Here is a 17,879-nt window from a genome sequence, read left to right as displayed (position 1 = left end):
TGCAGAGGACAGCAACCAGAAACCTTCCCAGGTGGCCGGGGCCCTGCTCCCCAAGGGATGTGCCAGGAACACCCCAGTGGGCCAGGCCACCCTGTAGGCCAGCAGCCTCGGGGTCCCGCGGAGGTCAGGAGAGAGCCCGCAGGGGTGAGAGCGCCTCCTACTGTGGCCTACCAGCCCCGGGCTCTGGGGTCTGGCCTCACCAGCTGCTTTTGAAGCCCCGCACCCTTGGAGGGTAGCTTCACCCGTTTTGGGGGGTGGGGGGTCGTGGTCTCATTCTCATGCTACAAGTCCAACCTGTTCAACTGAAGGCCGGCCACCCGGACCGGGGGGCGGTCTGGCGGGGCCTGGCCTGCAGGGCCCCCCACCCTTTGACTCCATCTTCCTGAGCCAAGACCACAGAAGCCTCGCTGCCCCAAGCTTCTTCCTAAACATTTATTAATACCTTTGCTCACTGAGCAGTGGTGGACCGCGGTCCCCGGGTGGGCTCCTCGGGCCCCTCCCCGGGGGGCATGTCCATGTGCATCTCCATCTCGCTGGGGCTGGGTGGGTGGGCTGCGTTGGGCTGGGCGAGGCGCCCCTCGGATGACAGGGGTCTGTCTTTCCGTGGACGAGGAGGAGCTGTGAGACATGTGAGACATGGGGGGCTGAGGTGGCTCTCTTCCAGGCCCCACACCCCCCGCAGCCCACCTTGCCCGAAGCGCCAGCAGCAGGGTGGGCACGGGGCAGAGTGCTGGAGAGGGGCCCGCAGGGCTGCGGTGGGCCGTGCAAGCCCGCACAGGAGCTCCTGAGCAGAGTTCCTTGGTAATCTCTGGGAGTTAAAAATCATCAAGGCCTCCTTGGGTGGCTGAGAGCCTGGCTCTTAGGTAATGTTTCCTCTAGTGATACAGGGGCTGTTGAGGCGCTGGTCACACCAGCAGGTTCAGGAATTGCTCCTAAGACTGTCCTCTCCCCTCCTGCTCCCCTAACATTTTAGGTGTCCTGAGGGTAGACAGTGGAGTGCCAAGGAGGGGGGAGCTAGGTGCCCCTAAGAACACAGTCACAGCCCCCGCACTCTGTCCCCCACTGAATCGTCTGTCGCCGCCTGCTCTGCCTTGTGACCAGCATAGGTTCCGGAGGCTGACAGCTTAAGTCTGAATTCCACTCCTGCTGCTTCCTAGCTGTGTGACCTTGGGCGAGCACCTTAACCTCTCTGTGCCTTCGTTTTCTTAGCGGTAAATGAGGCTCACAGTGGTCCCTGCCTCTTCATGTTGGTGTGAGGATTAAAACTGGTTCGTACGTGTCAAGCCCCTCACAGTGCCTGGCTGGAGAGAGTAAGTAAAGGCGAGGTGCCCTGACTAGCGCCATCACTCCTCTCTGTTTCCGCTTCCTCTGGGCACTCACCGAGTGCTGGGACTGGAATGGGTGGTAAAGGGCAACTAGGGCTGGGTGTTTAACAGGGCTGGGGGAAGGGGGGCAGCTCTTGACCTCCTGTAGGCATCGCAAAGTGTGCGAATGGAACTTTTTACAGGAAGAAGGGCAGCCCCTTTCGTTAGATCCCCTTTCTTGGGTGCCCTGACCCTGAGCAGCACCAATCCAGGGCCCCCCCTTTACGAGCAGATGAGGAAACAGGTCTGGATGCGGGGGTGGGGAGACTTGCTCGCAGTCACTTGAAGGTGATCTGGCCTCGTGGTGATTCAGTGTCCCTCTCTGGCCCCCAGGGGTGGCTGGACCCTGGGGGACCCTTAGCCCCCAGACTTTTAGGCAGGAGTTAGCCCCTTGGGGGAGCACAGGGACTCAAGGGACCGTCCAGGCCGGGGGTGAGGAGAAGTTCCTCCCCAAACAAGGTCGGACTGCGCCCACCAGCTGCTGCACAGAGCTGACCACTAGCTCCAGGAGAGTGAGCACCTGTGAGCGGCGGGGGCGGGGGGGGGGGGGACTTGGGCCTGGAGCCAGAGCCCTGGGCTACAACCCTGCTCCTGTTCCCTCTCCTGGGAGATGGGGACAGTAACAGCATCTACCCCCCAGCCCTGCGACATAAGAAGAACTCAGTAGGGGCACCTGGGTGGGGGCGCCTGGGTGGCTCAGTGGGTTAAGCCTCTGCCTTTCTGCTCAGCAGGGAGCCTGCTTCCCCCCCACACCCTCTCTGCCTGCCTCTCTGCCTACTTGTGATCTCTGTCTGTCAAATAAATAAAATCTTAAAAAAAAAAAAAAAGAACAACTCAGTAAAGATGGATTTTTCTCCCTTCTCCCTCCCATCCCATCTCTCAGCTCCCAGGCACTTCCTCTCCCCAGGGAAATAAGCGCAGAGACCAGCCATGGGCAGGGAGGGGGGCCAGTGGGCAAGCAAGAAAGGCCTGGGGGCAGTGGAGACCACCTGGAAGGCCGGAGGGAAGCTACCTGGGCTGTTGCCAGCCAGCATCTGGGCACTCTGAGGTCTCGAGGGCAGCTGGCCATTGTCGCTGAGGGACTGCTGCCTGTGCACGTGGGGCCGGGACTGCTTGGCCTTGTGCTTGGTCATCCCGGAGACAGAGGCTGGCGGGGGACGGCGAAGGGGAGGGTCCATTCTGAGATGCTGAGTGGGAGCTCTGTGGGGACCCATGGGGATGGGGAGAGGGCTGCAGGGCCCCTGGTCACGACCGCCTCAGTGGGGGGCCTTCCCAGTTGGAACTAATGGACACACCCCTTCTAAGCACTCCATTCGTTCCCATGTCCATCCGTCCACCCACCCACCCACCCACTCAGATATACTCTGAGGACCTGCAGCCGTGAGCTCTGTGCCTGGTGCTGGGTGAGTTCTGACCTGGGCTCAAGCTCAGGAGGCCAGGCGGCTGGACAGGTGCACACGAGCTCTAAGAGCAGGTGGGGCTTCGGGAGGGGCAGGGAAATTCAGCAGGTGGTGGGGGACTGAGGAGGGGCACTTTGAGTTTTGAAGGAGGGTAGGACTGGGTCCTGGTAGTGCTGCGAACAGAGGCTGAGGCAGGCAAGCCGATGAGGCAGCACGAGGAGGAAGGCTGGCATGAATGTGTCACGGGGCCATGACGGCCTGGCTCATTGGCTGAGACTAGACAGCTGTCCCCGACCTGCCAACACTGACCTGGGGCTTTGAGAGCGTTTGGAATCAGGGCAGTAGCAGGAGGAGGCACCCAGGATCCAGTGGCCCCCTGGCCTTCCAGGAGCTGGGCAGACCCTGAGGGACTCCTGAGCAAGGAGCCTGAGGAGTCTCTGGGCCCCTGGGACACTCACGGTCTTTGGTCAAGATGCCGGGCAGCCTTGTATCCATCCGTCCCTTGTAAATATGTCCATCCAAGCCCAAGATATCCACCTCATCATGCTGGGGGGCGGGGAAGGGATATCCATTACCACATGGCCCTTAGAGCATGCCCTCTGGTCCTTCCTCCATGAGGTCCGTGGCACCGAGGGACATCCTCCCCCGACTCCCAGAACCCTCCCCAAGGCTCTGGCAGTGGCAGGGCGAAGGGAGGGCCCGTGGTGGGGGTGGCAGGGCTCGCTGGGCAGGAGGCCCAACAAAGCCGGAGTACCAGAGGCTTTCAGAAACAGCCTCCAGGCAGAGGGCTGGTCATCCACCCTTCTGGTGACATTTTCCAGAATGACTTGAGAATGTGGGGTCCTGTGAGGGCCCTCTGTCTTCACTCCCAGGCAGCACCCCAACCTTCATGGCGATCTGGACCTCCTCAGTGGGGTACAGGCCCTGGGACAGGTGCTGTAGACGGCTGCGGCGGTAGGGGTACGTGAGGGTGTGGCTGCCCCCGCAGCGCCGGGGCACGCTCGAGTACACGTAGTCGGCTGTCTCCGGCACCCTGTGGTGAAGACGGCAGCTTCACCGGAGCCGGTGTCCCCCAGGACCCAGCTATGGGGGGGCCAGCCAGCCGGGGATGGGACAGCTGTGTCAGGGGTCTCCAGGAGCCAGGGCAAAGCAAACTCGCTGCTGGGCCACCCTGAAGACCACTAATACCCTCTTTCTTCTGCCCGCCATCCCCCTTCTTTGGCAGGGCGTTCCCCAGCAGTGGAGCAGACACTCACAGGGCTGTGGGTGGGCAGAAGCTGAGCCCCGCGGCCAGGGGCCCCGTCTGTGTGGTCCTACCGTTTGTAGCAGGGGGAGCTCAGGCACTGTGCCTGCAGCAGCTCCCGGATCATCTGGCTGCTGGCCCGGACCGAGCCTCCGAAGTGGATCTGCACCTTCTCAATGTCCATCAGCATCTTGGAGTGCATGGTGCGCAGGCGCCCCACGCTCCGCTCCATGTGCGCCAAGTCGCCCCGAGGGAAAGCGGTACCGCCCAGCTTGAGGCTGTGGGGGCACAGGCGGGTGGGTAAGGGGGCCATGCCAGTTCGAGCCCACACTCAGACCCAGGCCCACTCCAGCCCTTTATCTGTGCCCTTTTAAGCAGGACCATGTGTGGGCAGGAGCCCTGCCCATAGCACCCCAAGGGACCACAGACGGGGTGGGGTGGAAGCCGAGAGAGGGAGCAGCCCTGCACACTTAGCCCTTCCTACCTGGAACCCTAGGGGCTCCAAAGTGCAGTTTGAAATCATCCTTATCGCTGAACCCTCATCCTTGGGAGATGGAAATGCGGCGGGGAGGTGGGCAGGAGCCCAAGGAGTGTGCATTATGTCCCCACCTCCTCCCCCAACAGCCACTGAGCCTACCCTCTGGCTGGGTGACATCGGACCCCTCCCTTCCTCCCATGCCGAGGCTGCTGAAGCATCTGGGGGTGTGAGGAGGTAAAGAGGTCCCCCGCCGGCAGCCTCAGCAGTGTCCCACCGGGACCCCCAACAGGGACTCAAAGGCAGGTAATTACTAAATAGGCCTCCATTCTTCCCCTTATTGGGAAGAAGTGGGGGGCTAGCCCAGAAATTACTCCATACCCCCCACTGTCCAACCAGGAGGAGGAGCCTCTCCAGAGAGCCACTCGCCCTCCAGCCTCTGCCCCGTCTCCCCTGCGAAGCCCCGCCCGGGAGCCCGCTGCCCCGTACTTGCGGCTCTGCTGCCGGACCTGCTCCAGCTCGAAGATAGTGTAGGGGCGGGTGGAACGGTGCCCAGGCAGGGCTGGGCCCACAGGAGTCACCGGGATAAATCTGGGCAGGGACAGAGAGAAGAGGACGGTTGGAGCGTGAGAAATCCCATTCCTTTTTTTTTTTTTTTTTTTTTAAAGATTTTATTCATTTATTTGACAGATCACAAGCAGGCAGAGAGGCAGGCAGAGAGAGAGGAGGAAGCAGGCTCCCTGCTGAGGAGAGAGCCCGATGCGGGGCTCGATCCCAGGACTCCCGAGATCATGACCTGAGCCGAAGGCAGCGGCTTAACCCACTGAGCCACCCAGGCGCCCCGAGAAATCCCATTCCTAAAGCCAGGACTCCACAGCCTACGTGCCCGAGGAGCCTTCCCGTCCAGGGTGTGGCAGAGGGAAGGACGGAGGGCTAGCAAGTGGTGAGGCAGGTAGGAATGGACCCGGGGGAGAGGAGACGAGGAAGGACAAGTGTTGGAGGCAGGTAGGGAATGGAGGAGACGCAGCACAGCTGTGCCCGCCCCCGTGACAGCCACCAGCTGGGGTTTGCCAGGTGTGGGCACTCACTGTCCAGTCACAGCTGTCTCCAAGGGCCGGTCACAAGAGAGGCAGTGAAAATGTGCCAAGAGCTGCCTGTGAGGAGTGGGATACACGCAGAGGGTGAGTGTCCTGCCCGGAGGGTGGGGAACGGGAGAGATGGAGAACACAGACGGCCTTGGGCCCTCTGCAGGCCCGGTGGGCCGGAAGCTTGGCTCACCAGGGTGGCAGGTCCCAAGCCACCAGAGGCAGATCTGGTCCCTGTTCCCTGGGGAACCACCTGCTTTGGGGTGCCTCTCCAGCACCCACCTGTGCCAACCGAAAGCCAGCAGGGTTTCAAGGGGCCCCTGACAGAGGCCCTGTGTGAACCTCGAGCTCCCTCTGGCGGCCAATAATGGAAACCCGGGGATTCAAGCCTGCCCCAGGGCAGACCAGGGGACCCCCTGGAGCAGGCTTGGCTCTGGGGACTGTGGGCCCATCCCCGCCTCGGAGGCCCCAAGGAGCACACCCGTGCCAGAGAGCCTTAGCCTTCTCTCCTCACCCTTTCTCCAGCACAGGAGGAACCAGCCTAAGATGGAAGAGCTTTTCAAGCTCTCAGATTCTGTCCCTGCAGCTACGGGATGGTCCAGTGGGATCAGCCTCTCCCCCAGAGCACACTGAGCTCACTGGTGGGAGCTGTTCCTCTGGGGACCCCCCCTCCCAGCCCCCCGCTGTGGTCCGCACCCCACCTCCTCATGGCCGCTGCCTCGTCCGCCTGGTAGAGGGGAGAGCGCTCCTTGAGCTGCTGCCGCAAGGACTTCCAGCGGTCTTCCAGCAACTTCTTCACGGGGTCCAGCTCCAGGCGGTCCAGCTGCGGGTGGCGGTGGGTGAGCAGTAAGTGCGGGGAAAGCCGGGTGGGGGCAGGGAGTGATCTGCCGCCTCCAGACAGGAGCCACTGTCTGCCCTCACCTTGCTGTCCATCTCCACCAGGAGCTTGTCCAGCATCTTCTGCCAGTCCTGCTCATGGCCGCTCATCTTTGCCACCAGCTCCTGCATCATGTGGTTCAGCTGCTCCGTGGTGGCATCGAACTGGACACGGCTCACTTTGGCCGCCAGGGCACTCTTATCAGCCTTCTGCCCGGAAGAGAGGAGGGGACCCCAGGTCGGAGAGAGCCGTGGCAGGGACCCATGGCCCTGACATCAAGCCTGGACACTGAGCTCCCCCCGGGCTCCGCTCTACTCCTGGCCTTTCAAAGAAGGACGGGTAAGACCTCGAGGGACACAGGGCGGCTCTTCTGGGCCTGGCCCGCCCTTACCACGTCAATCTCCATCTCCAGGTGCTCCCTGTTGGCCTTTTCCTTCTCGAGCTTCTCTAGGCCCTGGTACAGCACCTGGGAGGAGGGGGAGCGGAGAACGAGGAGCCAGGATGGCAACGGCCTCGCACCCCACCCCACCCCACCCCAGCTGCCCGCGGGCCCCTCACGTCAATGTCCTTCTGCTTCTGCCGGTGGTCTTCGATGAGGCTGCTGGTGGTGATGTAGAGCTTCTCACAGTCGCCCTGCACCTGCAGGATGGCGCTCTGGACATGGCCCAGCAGCTCTTCATCCTGTGGCAGGAGGCACAAAGGCAGGCTCCCTGGGGCCGCTGCCTGGTGTTACCGCCCTGCCTGGGTGGCCCTTAGAACATCGCCCGGAGGCTCCTGGCTGGTTCAGGTGGTGAAGCGGCTGCCTTCGGCTCAGGTCATGGTCGTCCCAGGGTCCCGGGCTCGAGCCCTGTGCCCGGCTCCCAGCTCAGCAGGGCAGTCTGCGTCTCCCTCTCCCCCTGCTCGTGCACTCTCTCTCTCAAATAAATAAAATTTTTAAGAAATCACCCAGCAGGTAGGCCAACTTTGGGCCCCATTCTGGCTCTCCACACCGCCCCCCGGACCGTGGGCAGGCTCTCTGCTCTGTGTGTCCCCCCGCCCCGGCATGTGAGCTTCAGCCCCCACCTCCCCATGGTCCAGCCTTGAGGGACCTGGCCCCCCGGAGGGGGTGCCCAGCAGAGGTGATCGAGGTTCCAGAGTGGTGTGCTGCCCTGTGGCTCCTGAGAGCTGGGGTGTGGGCTACTGTCTTCCCACCTGCCTTGAGCAGGATCTCAACTCCAGAGCCTAAGAGGCAGGACTCAGGGACTCTCGACTCTCCCTGCCCCCACCAGCAAGACTGCCCTTCGCTGGGGAATTGGGAAGGGGGCTGGAATACTGTATACTGTGTCAAGGAACCTGCCATGCCAGTGTCCCCCGAGGCACGTGAATGCACGGCCCCATCCCCAGGGAGCCAGGGTTTCGCCATGGTCTCATGTCCCCAGAGCTAGTTCTGTTCCTGCCCTCGCTGTGACCCAGTGAAAGGACCAGGGACTTGTGTGGGGTCAGTAAAGGACTCCACCGTGGCAAGCTGGCCCTGAGGCCAGTTAAGCGCCATCAGCCGCTCCCAGGTCTGTGGGTCTCCGGGCTGTGGCTCCCCACTGTGGGGCACAGGAGGCCACGCCAGGAGGGGGGCCGGTGGGAGTCACCTGGCTCTGGAGCTTGGCTTTCTTGGAGGGCCGGGAGGCAGCCAGATTGTTGACCATGTCCTGAAGCTGCTCGTAGCGCTGCACCAGCGTGCTGACCTGGTGGCTCAGGTCCAGGCTGCAGGCAGGGCAGGTGGCCTCCGGGTCAATCTGGCCAGGTTCCAAAGTGGACAGCGTCTTGTGAGGAGCCATGCTCAGGGACAGCAGCGTGGAAGATGAGGCCAGCATGTTCTCGATGATCGCCCTGAGCTTGTCAAGCTGGGTGTGGGCAAGAAGGCAGGTGCAGAGCAGTGAGCGAGGCACGGCCGCGATCTGTCCACACGGCCGCGATCTGTCCAGACTGCCAGCCCCCGTGTGATTCAGGCAGTCACTGCCCCTGCCAGGGTCTCACCGAGCGTGGTGCATGTAGGAGGCGCCCAGGGTCCGTCTGTTAAGTAGTGAACAGAGTTCTCAGCGAGTACGGCCCTGATCCTGAATAAAACCCTTACAGGATGGAGGTCTCTGGACCTTTCTCTAGCCAGCTCGCTGATTCAGAGTGAGGACACGTCTCTCTAGCTAAACCCTCGAGTGGTGACGTCTGTTAGTCCACCAACACTTACAGGAGCTTGACGATGCCCAGACACAGCTCTGGGCCCTCTGCTGCTCACACATGCTCTGTCCCCAGCCAGCATTCGGTAACAAGAAATCAGTGGGACGGGTGCTACTTCTGTTGCAGGGGTCTCTCCTGGTCTGGGCGGGAGCAGATGCCCCACACTGGCTCTCCTGCCCTCTTCTGTTTCCCACAGTCCCTGTGCATCACCGCACATGACGGGTCCCGGGTCGGCACCCGGTTCTGGGTCAGCCAGTCCCACAGCCGTGGGACCTCTTGCCTGGCTCAGAGAGGGGCTGGGCCAACCGAACCCCCTCTCTTGGAAGTGTGTAACATCGCGGGGCCGAGGCAGCCCCTGTGGGCCATGTGCGAAAGTTGGCTGGGAGCACGGTGGGAGGGAGATGTGGAGGTGTTGGAGAGAAACGGGTAAGGACAGGGACACAGAAGCACAGGTGCGCACAGAAACAGACGTGAAGGACGGAGCCCGGGCAGCCCTGGCCAGACTGCCCCCTTGGCCTGGAAGTTCAGCCTTTTCCAGCCTCCCCGCACACCGATGTACTTTCAACCAAGCTCCCCTGTGCCTGAGCTCAGTGAGACTCCTGCTTGCTCCCAGAAGAACCCGCACTCTTCTGAAGTGTTCGTAAGCGTGGCAGAGGGCCCGTGGGGTAAAAGGGCGGACTGATTCTCTAGAAAAGAGGAAGGTGCCACCCCAAAGAAGGTGCCTCCTTTTCAGTGGAGTTGTGAGGGGTAGTAGGAGCCCACTGGGTAAGTGGGGGTGACAAGGACATTCTGGGATGAGCAGCAGCGTGGGAGAGCAGCTGTGTATTCAGAGGTAGGAAGCGGAGACGGCGGAAAATGGGGAGAGTGGAGGCCGGTGCCCTGAAGAGGCTGTGGTGGGAGCCGGGCCTGCCCAGTGGGGAGTGTGGCTCCCGGGACAGCCCTCGAGGTTGCTAAGCTTAGACGTGAGCTGTGGACACAATCTTCTACTCCTAGAGCCTCACACTGGACAAGTGGCTTTGGGGTCAAGACATGGTACATGCTGGTGGGGTGTGGGAGTGGCCCAGAACCAGGCCTCTATCCCCGAGGCACTCCTGACGTCAGTCCCCGTGGCCCCGTGGCTTTTCCCGTCTGGTCCTCCTGCAAGTACTCACAGGGCCGGTCCTGGTCCGGACGCTCTTCAGTGGGAAGAGTCTGGGATGACCGGCGATAGCATCACTCAAGATTTAAAGGCAGACACTATCGGAGCGCCTGGGTGGCTCAGTTAGTTAAGTGTCTGATTCTTGCTTTCTCCTCAGGTCATGATCTCAGGGTCATGGGATCGAGCCCCGAGTCAGGTTTCACACCTGCACAGAGTCTGCTTGTCCCTCCCTCTGCTCCCTCCCCCCGCTTGTGCTCTCTCTCTCTCTCAAATAAAGACGTAAAATCGTAAAGGCAGACACTAACAAGAGGATGGAAAGACAGCCCACAGAATGGGTGAAAGCGTTTGCAGACGGTGTGACCGCTGAGAGTCTGGTAGCCCCGCCCTCCACGGCCGACTGAGAAGATCTTGGTCTCACCTGGTCCTGCAGGTAGAGGGAGGCTTCGGAGACTGAGTGCTCCATGCTGACCTTGCCCCGCTCTTGGCTTTCCCTCAGCTCGGCCAGTTCCTTCTCGATGTCAGCCACGGTAACTCTGAGAGACGTGCAGAAGAGACGGCCTGGCGCCACCACCCATCCCAGGGTCTGGGCCCACATGTCCCACGAGGGACAGACGATGCTCACCATGGCTCTTGGGCCCACCCCACGGCAGGCTCTATCTAGGGAGTCCCGGGTGCTGCTTGTCCAGGAAGTGGGTGCCCACATGCCGACCTGAGAGGTTTCTAAGGGGTGGGACCTGGCCCCACTGTGAGAGGGCCCTGAGGGGGCTCTGACACGTGCTCTCCTCCAGCTTCTGTCTGGGGACAGAGACTGCTGCTGCTGGACTCTTTATTGTTTTTTTGTTTTGTTTTAAATTGTTTTAAAAGATTTTATTTATTTATTTGACAGACAGAGATCACAAGCAGGCAGAGAGGCAGGCAGAGAGAGAGAGGAAGGGAAGCAGACTCCCTGCTGAGCAGAGAGCCTGATGTGGGGCTCGATCCCAGGACCTTGGGATCATGACCTGAGCCGAAGGCAGAGGAATTAACCCACTGAGCCACCCAGGTGCCCCTGCTGGATGGTTTTAAGAACCTCGGAAACTTCTACCAGCCACTTGAACTACATATGGACACCCTGAAGGGCAGACACAGCCAGGGTCAAAGACAGGGGCCAGTTCAGACTGTGAGTGAGCCAAAGGCTGCCATCACCTCCTTGGCTGGGGAGAGGCGATGCCCGGACACAAGTTGCGCTCAGCAGGAGTGTTTTACCTGAGGATTCCCAGCTGCAAGCTCAGTGAGCCATTCTTCATGTCTTTTCCTGTTTCGTGTTCCCCGTTGCCCTCCAGGATCTTCTGCATCCTCTCCATCTACAAACCCAGCGGAAGAGGAAGGTCAGGCTTAGGCCTGAGTTCTTGGCCTTCTGCATATGCGTCCACAGCCCGAGCAAGCCCCTTTCCCGAGTCCGAGTCCTGATCCAAGCCTCTAACAAGAACCATTGGTCAGTCTGTCCCTTCTGGACATCCATCCATCCATCTGCCCACCCATCTATCTATCCGTCCCGCGGCTGTGGACAGCTGGCATTAAGAACCACTGAAGAGGGGCGCCTGGGTGGCTCAGTGGGTTAAGCTGCTGCCTTCAGCTCAGGTCATGATCTCATGGTCCTGGGATCGAGCCCTGCATCGGGCTCTCTGCTCAGCGGGGAGCCTGCTTCCCCCTCTCTGTCTGCCTCTCTGCCTACTTGTGATCTCTCTGTCAAATAAATAAATAAAATTAAAAAAAAAAAAAAGAACCACTGAAGATCCAGTAGCCCTTTGCCATGGCCACTGGTCCCGGAGAGTCCCCCAAACTTGGCTCCAAGGCTGCTGCACTCCCAGTGGGCTTTGTTGGAAACGGCCCCCACGTAATGAAAAGAGCATTGGCCTCCTTGTGGCTCTGCCGGGTCTCAACAGCTTCGAGCATGCGGTGTGAGACCCAGGAACTGAACATGATGTCACCTGAGGGACATTTCCTACCCGAGAGGCTTGTAAAAATCCAATGAGATAATATGTCAGCGCAAGGACGGTGCCATCCATCAAAATACAAGTGGAAAGTGGGACTGCAGGCCCTCAAAGGCACAGTGGGCGGGCCCTCCCTTACTTACTTTTGCTTTTTCCTGCCGAACTTCTTTGGTTAAGGACTTTAAGGTGTTCAGCTGTTCCTGCAGGTCTGGGGGTATAGCCTTTTTGACTGTGAATAATTGAGGCCTTATTCGTCAAAAGGGTTAGATCTCCAGCAGGCTCCCAATCGCTGTTTCCAGCCCCCATGGTGAAGCCCCCACAATCCCTGTTCCCAGCCCCCATGGTGAAGCCCCCCACCCCCGGCAGCAAACAGCAGGACCCCCCACTTCTGCTTTTCCCGGTGACTGGGGAGGGGGGATGGGACGAAAGGAAAGAGGGGTGTCCTTACCCTTAAAAAAATCCACCTAATGCTTACTATCCTAAAGGACTTTGGAACTACTAACCCACACTTCCCACCCAACTCTCAAATCTTAATTATTCTCTGGGCCCATCGCTGTGCATGGACCATAGGCATCCTCCCTCCCATCCTCCCACCGGCCTCCGCGGCTGTCCAGGTAGTCGGCCAGGGCATCCGAACCGCCTCACTCTCCTCCTGAGGCTCCTTTGCTCCAAGTCGTTTAATTCCAACTTTTGGACCCCAAAGGCTATAGTAGAGCCCAGAAAGGCTAAGAAGGGACATGCTATTTGCATCGACTCAGGAAGCAGCCCAGCAGCCAGAGGAGGCCAGGGGATGCCGCATACACAGACAGCGGCCCCTCCTCCGCGTCCCTGGAACCCACCCATGAGGCCGAGCAGGTACTGGATCTTCTCCAGGTCGGTCTGGCCAGCCTGCTCCTCGTCCAGCTCCTTCATGTTCTCCTTGAGCTCTACATAGAGGCCAAGGAGCTCTCCCATCAGACGAAATGTTTCCACTGCCATGGGGAAGGTCGGAGCTAATTTATCCAGCGAGTCACGTCTCTCACTCTGGAAATCACTCTTTTCGGAGGAGACTCGGTGGAGACAGCTGAGAGAGTCTGCGCTCCTGGGAAAGGTGGCTGCTTGGCTGGGAGGAGTCCGGACGGGAAGGGCAGGCTGGCCTGGGGCCTGTATTTGTTTTGGATCCAAACCCATCTGGACGCCTGGGCCCTGAGGGCCAGGATAGGATCGGTCCCAGGATTCTGGGATAGAGGATACATGGTCTTGCTGTTCTGTGCCTGCTTGTCCCTGGCCATGCTGATCCGGGCCAGGCGAAACCAAATGCTGTTGAGCTCGCTGTGCAGATCCCACATGGGGGCTTAATGGTGTCAGGCCATGCTGGTCTGTGCCACGATGTAACAAACCTTGCTGGTAAGTTTCTGGTAAAATCTTTTGGCCAATCCCTGGTGATGCCAAACCTTGATTGGCTAGAAGTGCTGACACCTGACCATGTTGGTATCTGCCAGGAGGTACTACACCAGGGTAATATGGATGTGCTAAAGATCTTGGGAAATCTGGGGTAAATGCTGGAAAGCCACGAAGCCCTGTGCCTGCTGGTACCACACCTGGTTGTCCGGTACCAGGTTGCCTCAAGCCATACTGATCAATTTCAGGTTGAACCAAACCACGCTGATCAGTACTAGGCTGCATGAAACCATGTGGATATGTACCAGGCTGGATCAAACCACGAGGATAGGCACCAGGTGGAACTGAACCACGAGGATAGGCACTAGATTGACCCAAACCTTGTAGATAGGCACCAGGTTGGACCAAACCATGTGGATAGGCACCAGGCTGTACCAGACCAGGTGGATATGCGCCAGGTTGAATCAATCCAGGAGGATATGCACCAGGTTGAGAAAAGCCACGTGGATCTGTGTCAGCCTGTACCAAGCCACGCTGATCCAATCCACGTTGCCCTAAACCAAGCTGATCTGTACCAGGTTGGACCAAACCACCCTGACCTGCACCAGGCTGGACCAAGGCAGGCTGAACTATGCCAGGCTGAACCAAACCAGGTTGGCCTGCACCAGGTTGCACCAACCCACGTTGATCCAGTACAGGCTGCACCAAGCCAGGCTGACCTGTACCAGGTTGTACCAATCCACCTTGATCCATTCTAGGTTGGACCATACCAGGCTGAGCTGCACCAGGTTGTACCAACCCACGCTGATCCACTCTAGGTTGGGCCAAACCACGCTGACCTGCACCAGGTTGCACCAAACCATGCTGGTCCATACCAGGCTGCGCCATGCCAGGCTGACCTGCACCAGGATGCACCAAACCACGATGGTCCATGCCAGGCTGACCTGCACCAGGTTGCACCAAACCATGCTGATCCATGCCAGGCTGTGCCAAGCCAGGCTGACCTGCACCAGGTGGCACCAATCCACGCTGATCAATTCCAGGCTGCGCCAAGCCAGGATGACCTGCACCAGGTTGCACCAAACCACGATGGTCCATGCCAGGCTGACCTACACCAGGATGCACCAAACCACGATGGTCCATGCCAGGCTGCGCCAAGCCAGGCTGACCTGCTCCAGGATGCACCAAACCACGATGGTCCATGCCAGGCTGACCTGCACCAGGATGTACCAAACCACGATGGTCCATGCCAGGCTGACCTGCACCAGGTTGCACCAAACCATGCTGATCCATGCCAGGCTGTGCCAAGCCAGGCTGACCTGCGCCAGGTGGCACCAATCCACGATGATCAATTCCAGGCTGCGCCAAGCCAGGATGACCTGCACCAGGTTGCGCCAAACCACGATGGTCCATGCCAGGCTGTGCCAAGCCAGGCTGACCTGCACCAGGTTGTGCCAAACCACGATGGTCCATGCCAGGCTGTGCCAAGCCAGGCTGACCTGTGCCAGGTTGCACCAAACCATGCTGGTCCATGCCAGGCTGTGCCAAGCTAGGCTGACCTGTGCCAGGTTGTGCCAACCCACGCTGATCAATGCCAGGCTGCTCCAAACCAGGCTGAGCTGCGCTGGGTTGTGCCAAACCATGGTGATCCGTGCCAGGCTGCGCCAAGCCAGGCCGACCTGCGCCAGGTTGCACCAAACCATGCTGGTCCATGCCAGGCTGTGCCAAGCTAGGCTGACCTGTGCCAGGTTGCACCAACCCACGCTGATCAATGCCAGGCTGTGCCAAACCAGGCTGAGCTGTGCCAGGTCGTGCCAAACCATGGTGATCCATGCCAGGCTGCGCCAAGCCAGGCTGACCTGCACCAGGTTGCTCCAAACCATGATGATTGATGCCAGGCTGTGCCAAGCCAGGCTGACCTGCGCCAGGTGGCACCAACCCACTCTGACCAATGCCAGGCTGCGCCAAGCCAGGTTGACCTGCACCAGGTTGCGTGAAACCACGATGATCGATGCCAGGCTGTGCCAAGCCAGGCTGACCTGTGCCAGGTTGCACCAAACCATGCTGATCCATGCCAGGCTGTGCCAAGCTAGGCTGAGCTGCGCCAGGTTGTGCCAAACCACGGTGATCCGTGCCAGGCTGCGCCAAGCCAGGCCAACCTGCTCCAGGTCGCACCAACCCACGCTGATCGATGCCAGGCTGTGCCAAGCCAGGCTGACCTGCACCAGGTTGCACGAAACCATGCTGATCCATGCCAGGCTGCACCAAGCCAGGCTGTGCCAAGCCAGGCTGTGCCAAGCCAGGCTGACCAGTGCCAGGTTGCACCAAACCACGATGATCCATGCCAGGCTGTGCCCAACCAGGCTGACCAGCACTAGGTTGCACGAAACCACGCTGATCCACCCCAGGGTGCGCCAAGCTAGGCTGAACTGCGCCAGGTTGCACCAAAACACGCTGACCCATGCCAGGCTGCGCCAAGCCAGGCTGACCTGTGCCAGGTCGCAACAAACCACGTTGATCCATGCCAGGCTGACCAGCATGAGGATGCACCAAACCACGCTGGTCCATACCAGGCTGCACCAAGCCAAGCTGACCTGCACCAGGTTGCACCACACCACGCGGGTCCATGCCAGGCTGCACCAAGCCAGGCTGACCTGCGCCAGGTTGCACCAAACCACGCTGATCCATGCCAGGCTGCGCCAAGCCAGGTTGACCTGCGCCAGGCTGCACCAAACCACGCTGATCCATGCCAGGCTGCGCCAAGCCAGGCTGACCTGCGCCAGGCTGCACCAAACCACGCTGATCCATGCCAGGCTGCGCCAAGCCAGGCTGACCTGCTCCAGGTTGCACCAAACCACGCTGATCTATGCCAAGTTGGACTGACTCATGCTGATCTATTCCAGGTTGGGCCAAATCACTCTGACTTATAACAGGTTGAACCAAACCACGTTGACCTGCACCAGGCTGCATTAAAGTAGGCTGAACTGTGCCAGGCTGGAACAAAACACGGTGATCCATTCCAACTTGGACCAAACCATGTTCATCCATTTCAGGCTCCACCAAAGCACGCTGATGCATTCTAAGTTGGGCTGAATCTTGCTGACCTATTCCAGACTGTGTCAAACCAGGCTGAACAGCACTTGGCTGGACCAAACCAGATGGATATACGTTGGGCTGTACCAAGTCAAACGGATATGCCACAGGCTGTCCCCAGCCACTGGGATATGCACCAGGCTGTGCCCAATCAGGTAGATAAGCACCAGGCTGGACCAAACCACTTGGATCTACAAGAGTCTGGACCAAACCATGCCGATCTGCGCCAGGCTGCACCAAACCACGCTGACTGGCTCCCGCTGGTACCAAACCATGGTGGTCTGGCCCAGGCTGTATTATATCATGCTGATCTGTGTCAGGATGAGTGAACTCAGATGTTTCCAAGCTGGGCTGTACAAAACCTTGCCGATCTGCAACAACTCGTATCAAAGCAGGTGATGCCAAACCACGCTGATGTGTGAGGTCTGGGACCGATCCTTGTTGATCCATGCCAGGCAGGACCGATCCTTGTTGATCCATGCCAGATATTAAAAATCCATGCTGATCTGCCGTCAAGGGCACCAATCCGCGCTGATCCGCACCAGGCTGTTGGGCTGTGCCGTACTGATACGTGCCAAGTGGAACCGTACCAGGCTGAACTGTGCCAGGTAGCTCCCATCCTTGCTGATGTGTGCCAGGTACCACTGGTGGCACCATCCCATACTGATCCAGGCCAGGTGTTACCAAGCCCCACTCATCCGTTCCAGGTGGCATCATACCAAGCTGACCCATGGTGTGCGGTACCACAGCATGTGGGTAAGTCCTGGGATGGCTCCACGCCGGTGGGTCCATGCCATGTGGTCCCAGTCCATGCTGATCTAGCCCGGGCTGGATTCGACCCTGGCTTGCATCCACCCCCCAGTGCTGATCTGGGTGTACTTGATATTCATCTCCGGCCACAGGGCCTGAGGATAGATCCTGTAGGGTGGGACCAGGCTGTGCTTCTCGCTCCTCTTTTCTTAGATGGACTGAGCTGTGCGACGGCAGCTCTCTCGTCCTGGGGCGACCTGACTCTACTCTGGATTGGGACGCAGACAGGGGATGGGCCTTTGCCAGGCCAGCTTCGTCACGGGCCCTCGGGTGCTGTTCTCTAGCAGGGAACGCGGTAGCGGAGGCACCTCTGCCTCGTTCCCTGGTGACCCCTTCAGAGGGGTTTCTTATGCCACCGAGTCCTGAAAAGGTCTGATCTGAGCCATAAGCATGGGGAGAATCCACAGCCCGGTCAGCACTTGACCGCTTGATGGGGACTCCGCCTTGAAGTGTGTCATCTGACGTTGCGGAAGCATGCCCTCTGCGTTGCGGGAGTCCCGTCGTTGTCTCTGAGCCCTGGTTGAAGAGGAAGAGAGAGGTCAGCAGCTGCAGGTAGAAAGGACTCCCTCACGCTAAGACATGAAGGCAAGAACATCCGGGACATTGGACTAGGGTGACTTGGGGCTTTTGGAGGAGGACACCCTCTGGTCCCCAAAACTAGGCTGGACACAAAAACTCTGACATTCTTGAAGGATACGTCTCCAAGGCTTTGAGAATCTGCACATTCACAAATGGCATCATAATATGTCAATTGCCCTCGTAAAAGACAGTGGGAAAAGGGGCGCCTGGGTGGCTCAGTGGGTTAAAGGCTCTGCCTTCAGCTCCGGTCATGA

General features: G+C 59.6%; 1 protein-coding gene across 24 annotated transcripts in view; it reads right to left on the bottom strand.

Moving 5' to 3' along the window:
- Positions 1 to 417: 417 nt before the first annotated feature.
- QRICH2 (glutamine rich 2) overlaps positions 418 to 17,879 on the bottom strand; it is a 33,155-nt gene continuing 15,693 nt past the window's right edge. For 3 of the 24 annotated variants that reach the window (XM_047707346.1, XM_047707343.1, XM_047707358.1), the window contains exons 5-28: positions 15,784 to 17,562; positions 15,453 to 15,498; positions 15,183 to 15,242; positions 14,883 to 15,002; positions 14,523 to 14,822; positions 14,403 to 14,462; positions 14,253 to 14,312; positions 14,088 to 14,207; positions 12,603 to 13,862; positions 11,907 to 11,992; positions 11,036 to 11,133; positions 10,209 to 10,323; positions 8,067 to 8,321; positions 7,003 to 7,125; positions 6,836 to 6,910; positions 6,489 to 6,653; positions 6,269 to 6,390; positions 5,571 to 5,636; positions 4,972 to 5,073; positions 4,082 to 4,285; positions 3,650 to 3,797; positions 3,223 to 3,310; positions 2,377 to 2,511; positions 418 to 618 (exon numbers count right to left, since the gene is read on the bottom strand). In XM_047707346.1, the coding sequence (XP_047563302.1) occupies positions 449 to 618; positions 2,377 to 2,511; positions 3,223 to 3,310; positions 3,650 to 3,797; positions 4,082 to 4,285; positions 4,972 to 5,073; positions 5,571 to 5,636; positions 6,269 to 6,390; positions 6,489 to 6,653; positions 6,836 to 6,910; positions 7,003 to 7,125; positions 8,067 to 8,321; positions 10,209 to 10,323; positions 11,036 to 11,133; positions 11,907 to 11,992; positions 12,603 to 13,862; positions 14,088 to 14,207; positions 14,253 to 14,312; positions 14,403 to 14,462; positions 14,523 to 14,822; positions 14,883 to 15,002; positions 15,183 to 15,242; positions 15,453 to 15,498; positions 15,784 to 17,562 (5,757 nt within the window). In that variant the 3' untranslated portion in view covers positions 418 to 448. Of the gene's footprint in view, positions 619 to 2,376; positions 2,512 to 3,222; positions 3,311 to 3,649; positions 3,798 to 4,081; positions 4,286 to 4,971; positions 5,074 to 5,570; positions 5,637 to 6,268; positions 6,391 to 6,488; positions 6,654 to 6,835; positions 6,911 to 7,002; positions 7,126 to 8,066; positions 8,322 to 10,208; positions 10,324 to 11,035; positions 11,134 to 11,906; positions 11,993 to 12,602; positions 13,863 to 14,087; positions 14,463 to 14,522; positions 15,003 to 15,182; positions 15,243 to 15,452; positions 15,513 to 15,578; positions 17,563 to 17,879 lie in introns of all 24 variants that reach the window. The other 21 variants (XM_047707347.1, XM_047707345.1, XM_047707335.1 and 18 more) reach the window with 21 other exon arrangements.

The sequence above is a fragment of the Lutra lutra genome, chromosome 16 (assembly GCF_902655055.1).
Source record: "Lutra lutra chromosome 16, mLutLut1.2, whole genome shotgun sequence".
In the NCBI taxonomy this organism is placed as follows: Eukaryota; Metazoa; Chordata; class Mammalia; order Carnivora; family Mustelidae; genus Lutra; species Lutra lutra.
Note: the sequence above shows the minus strand (reverse complement) of the source record. Positions and strands in the feature narration are given on the sequence as shown.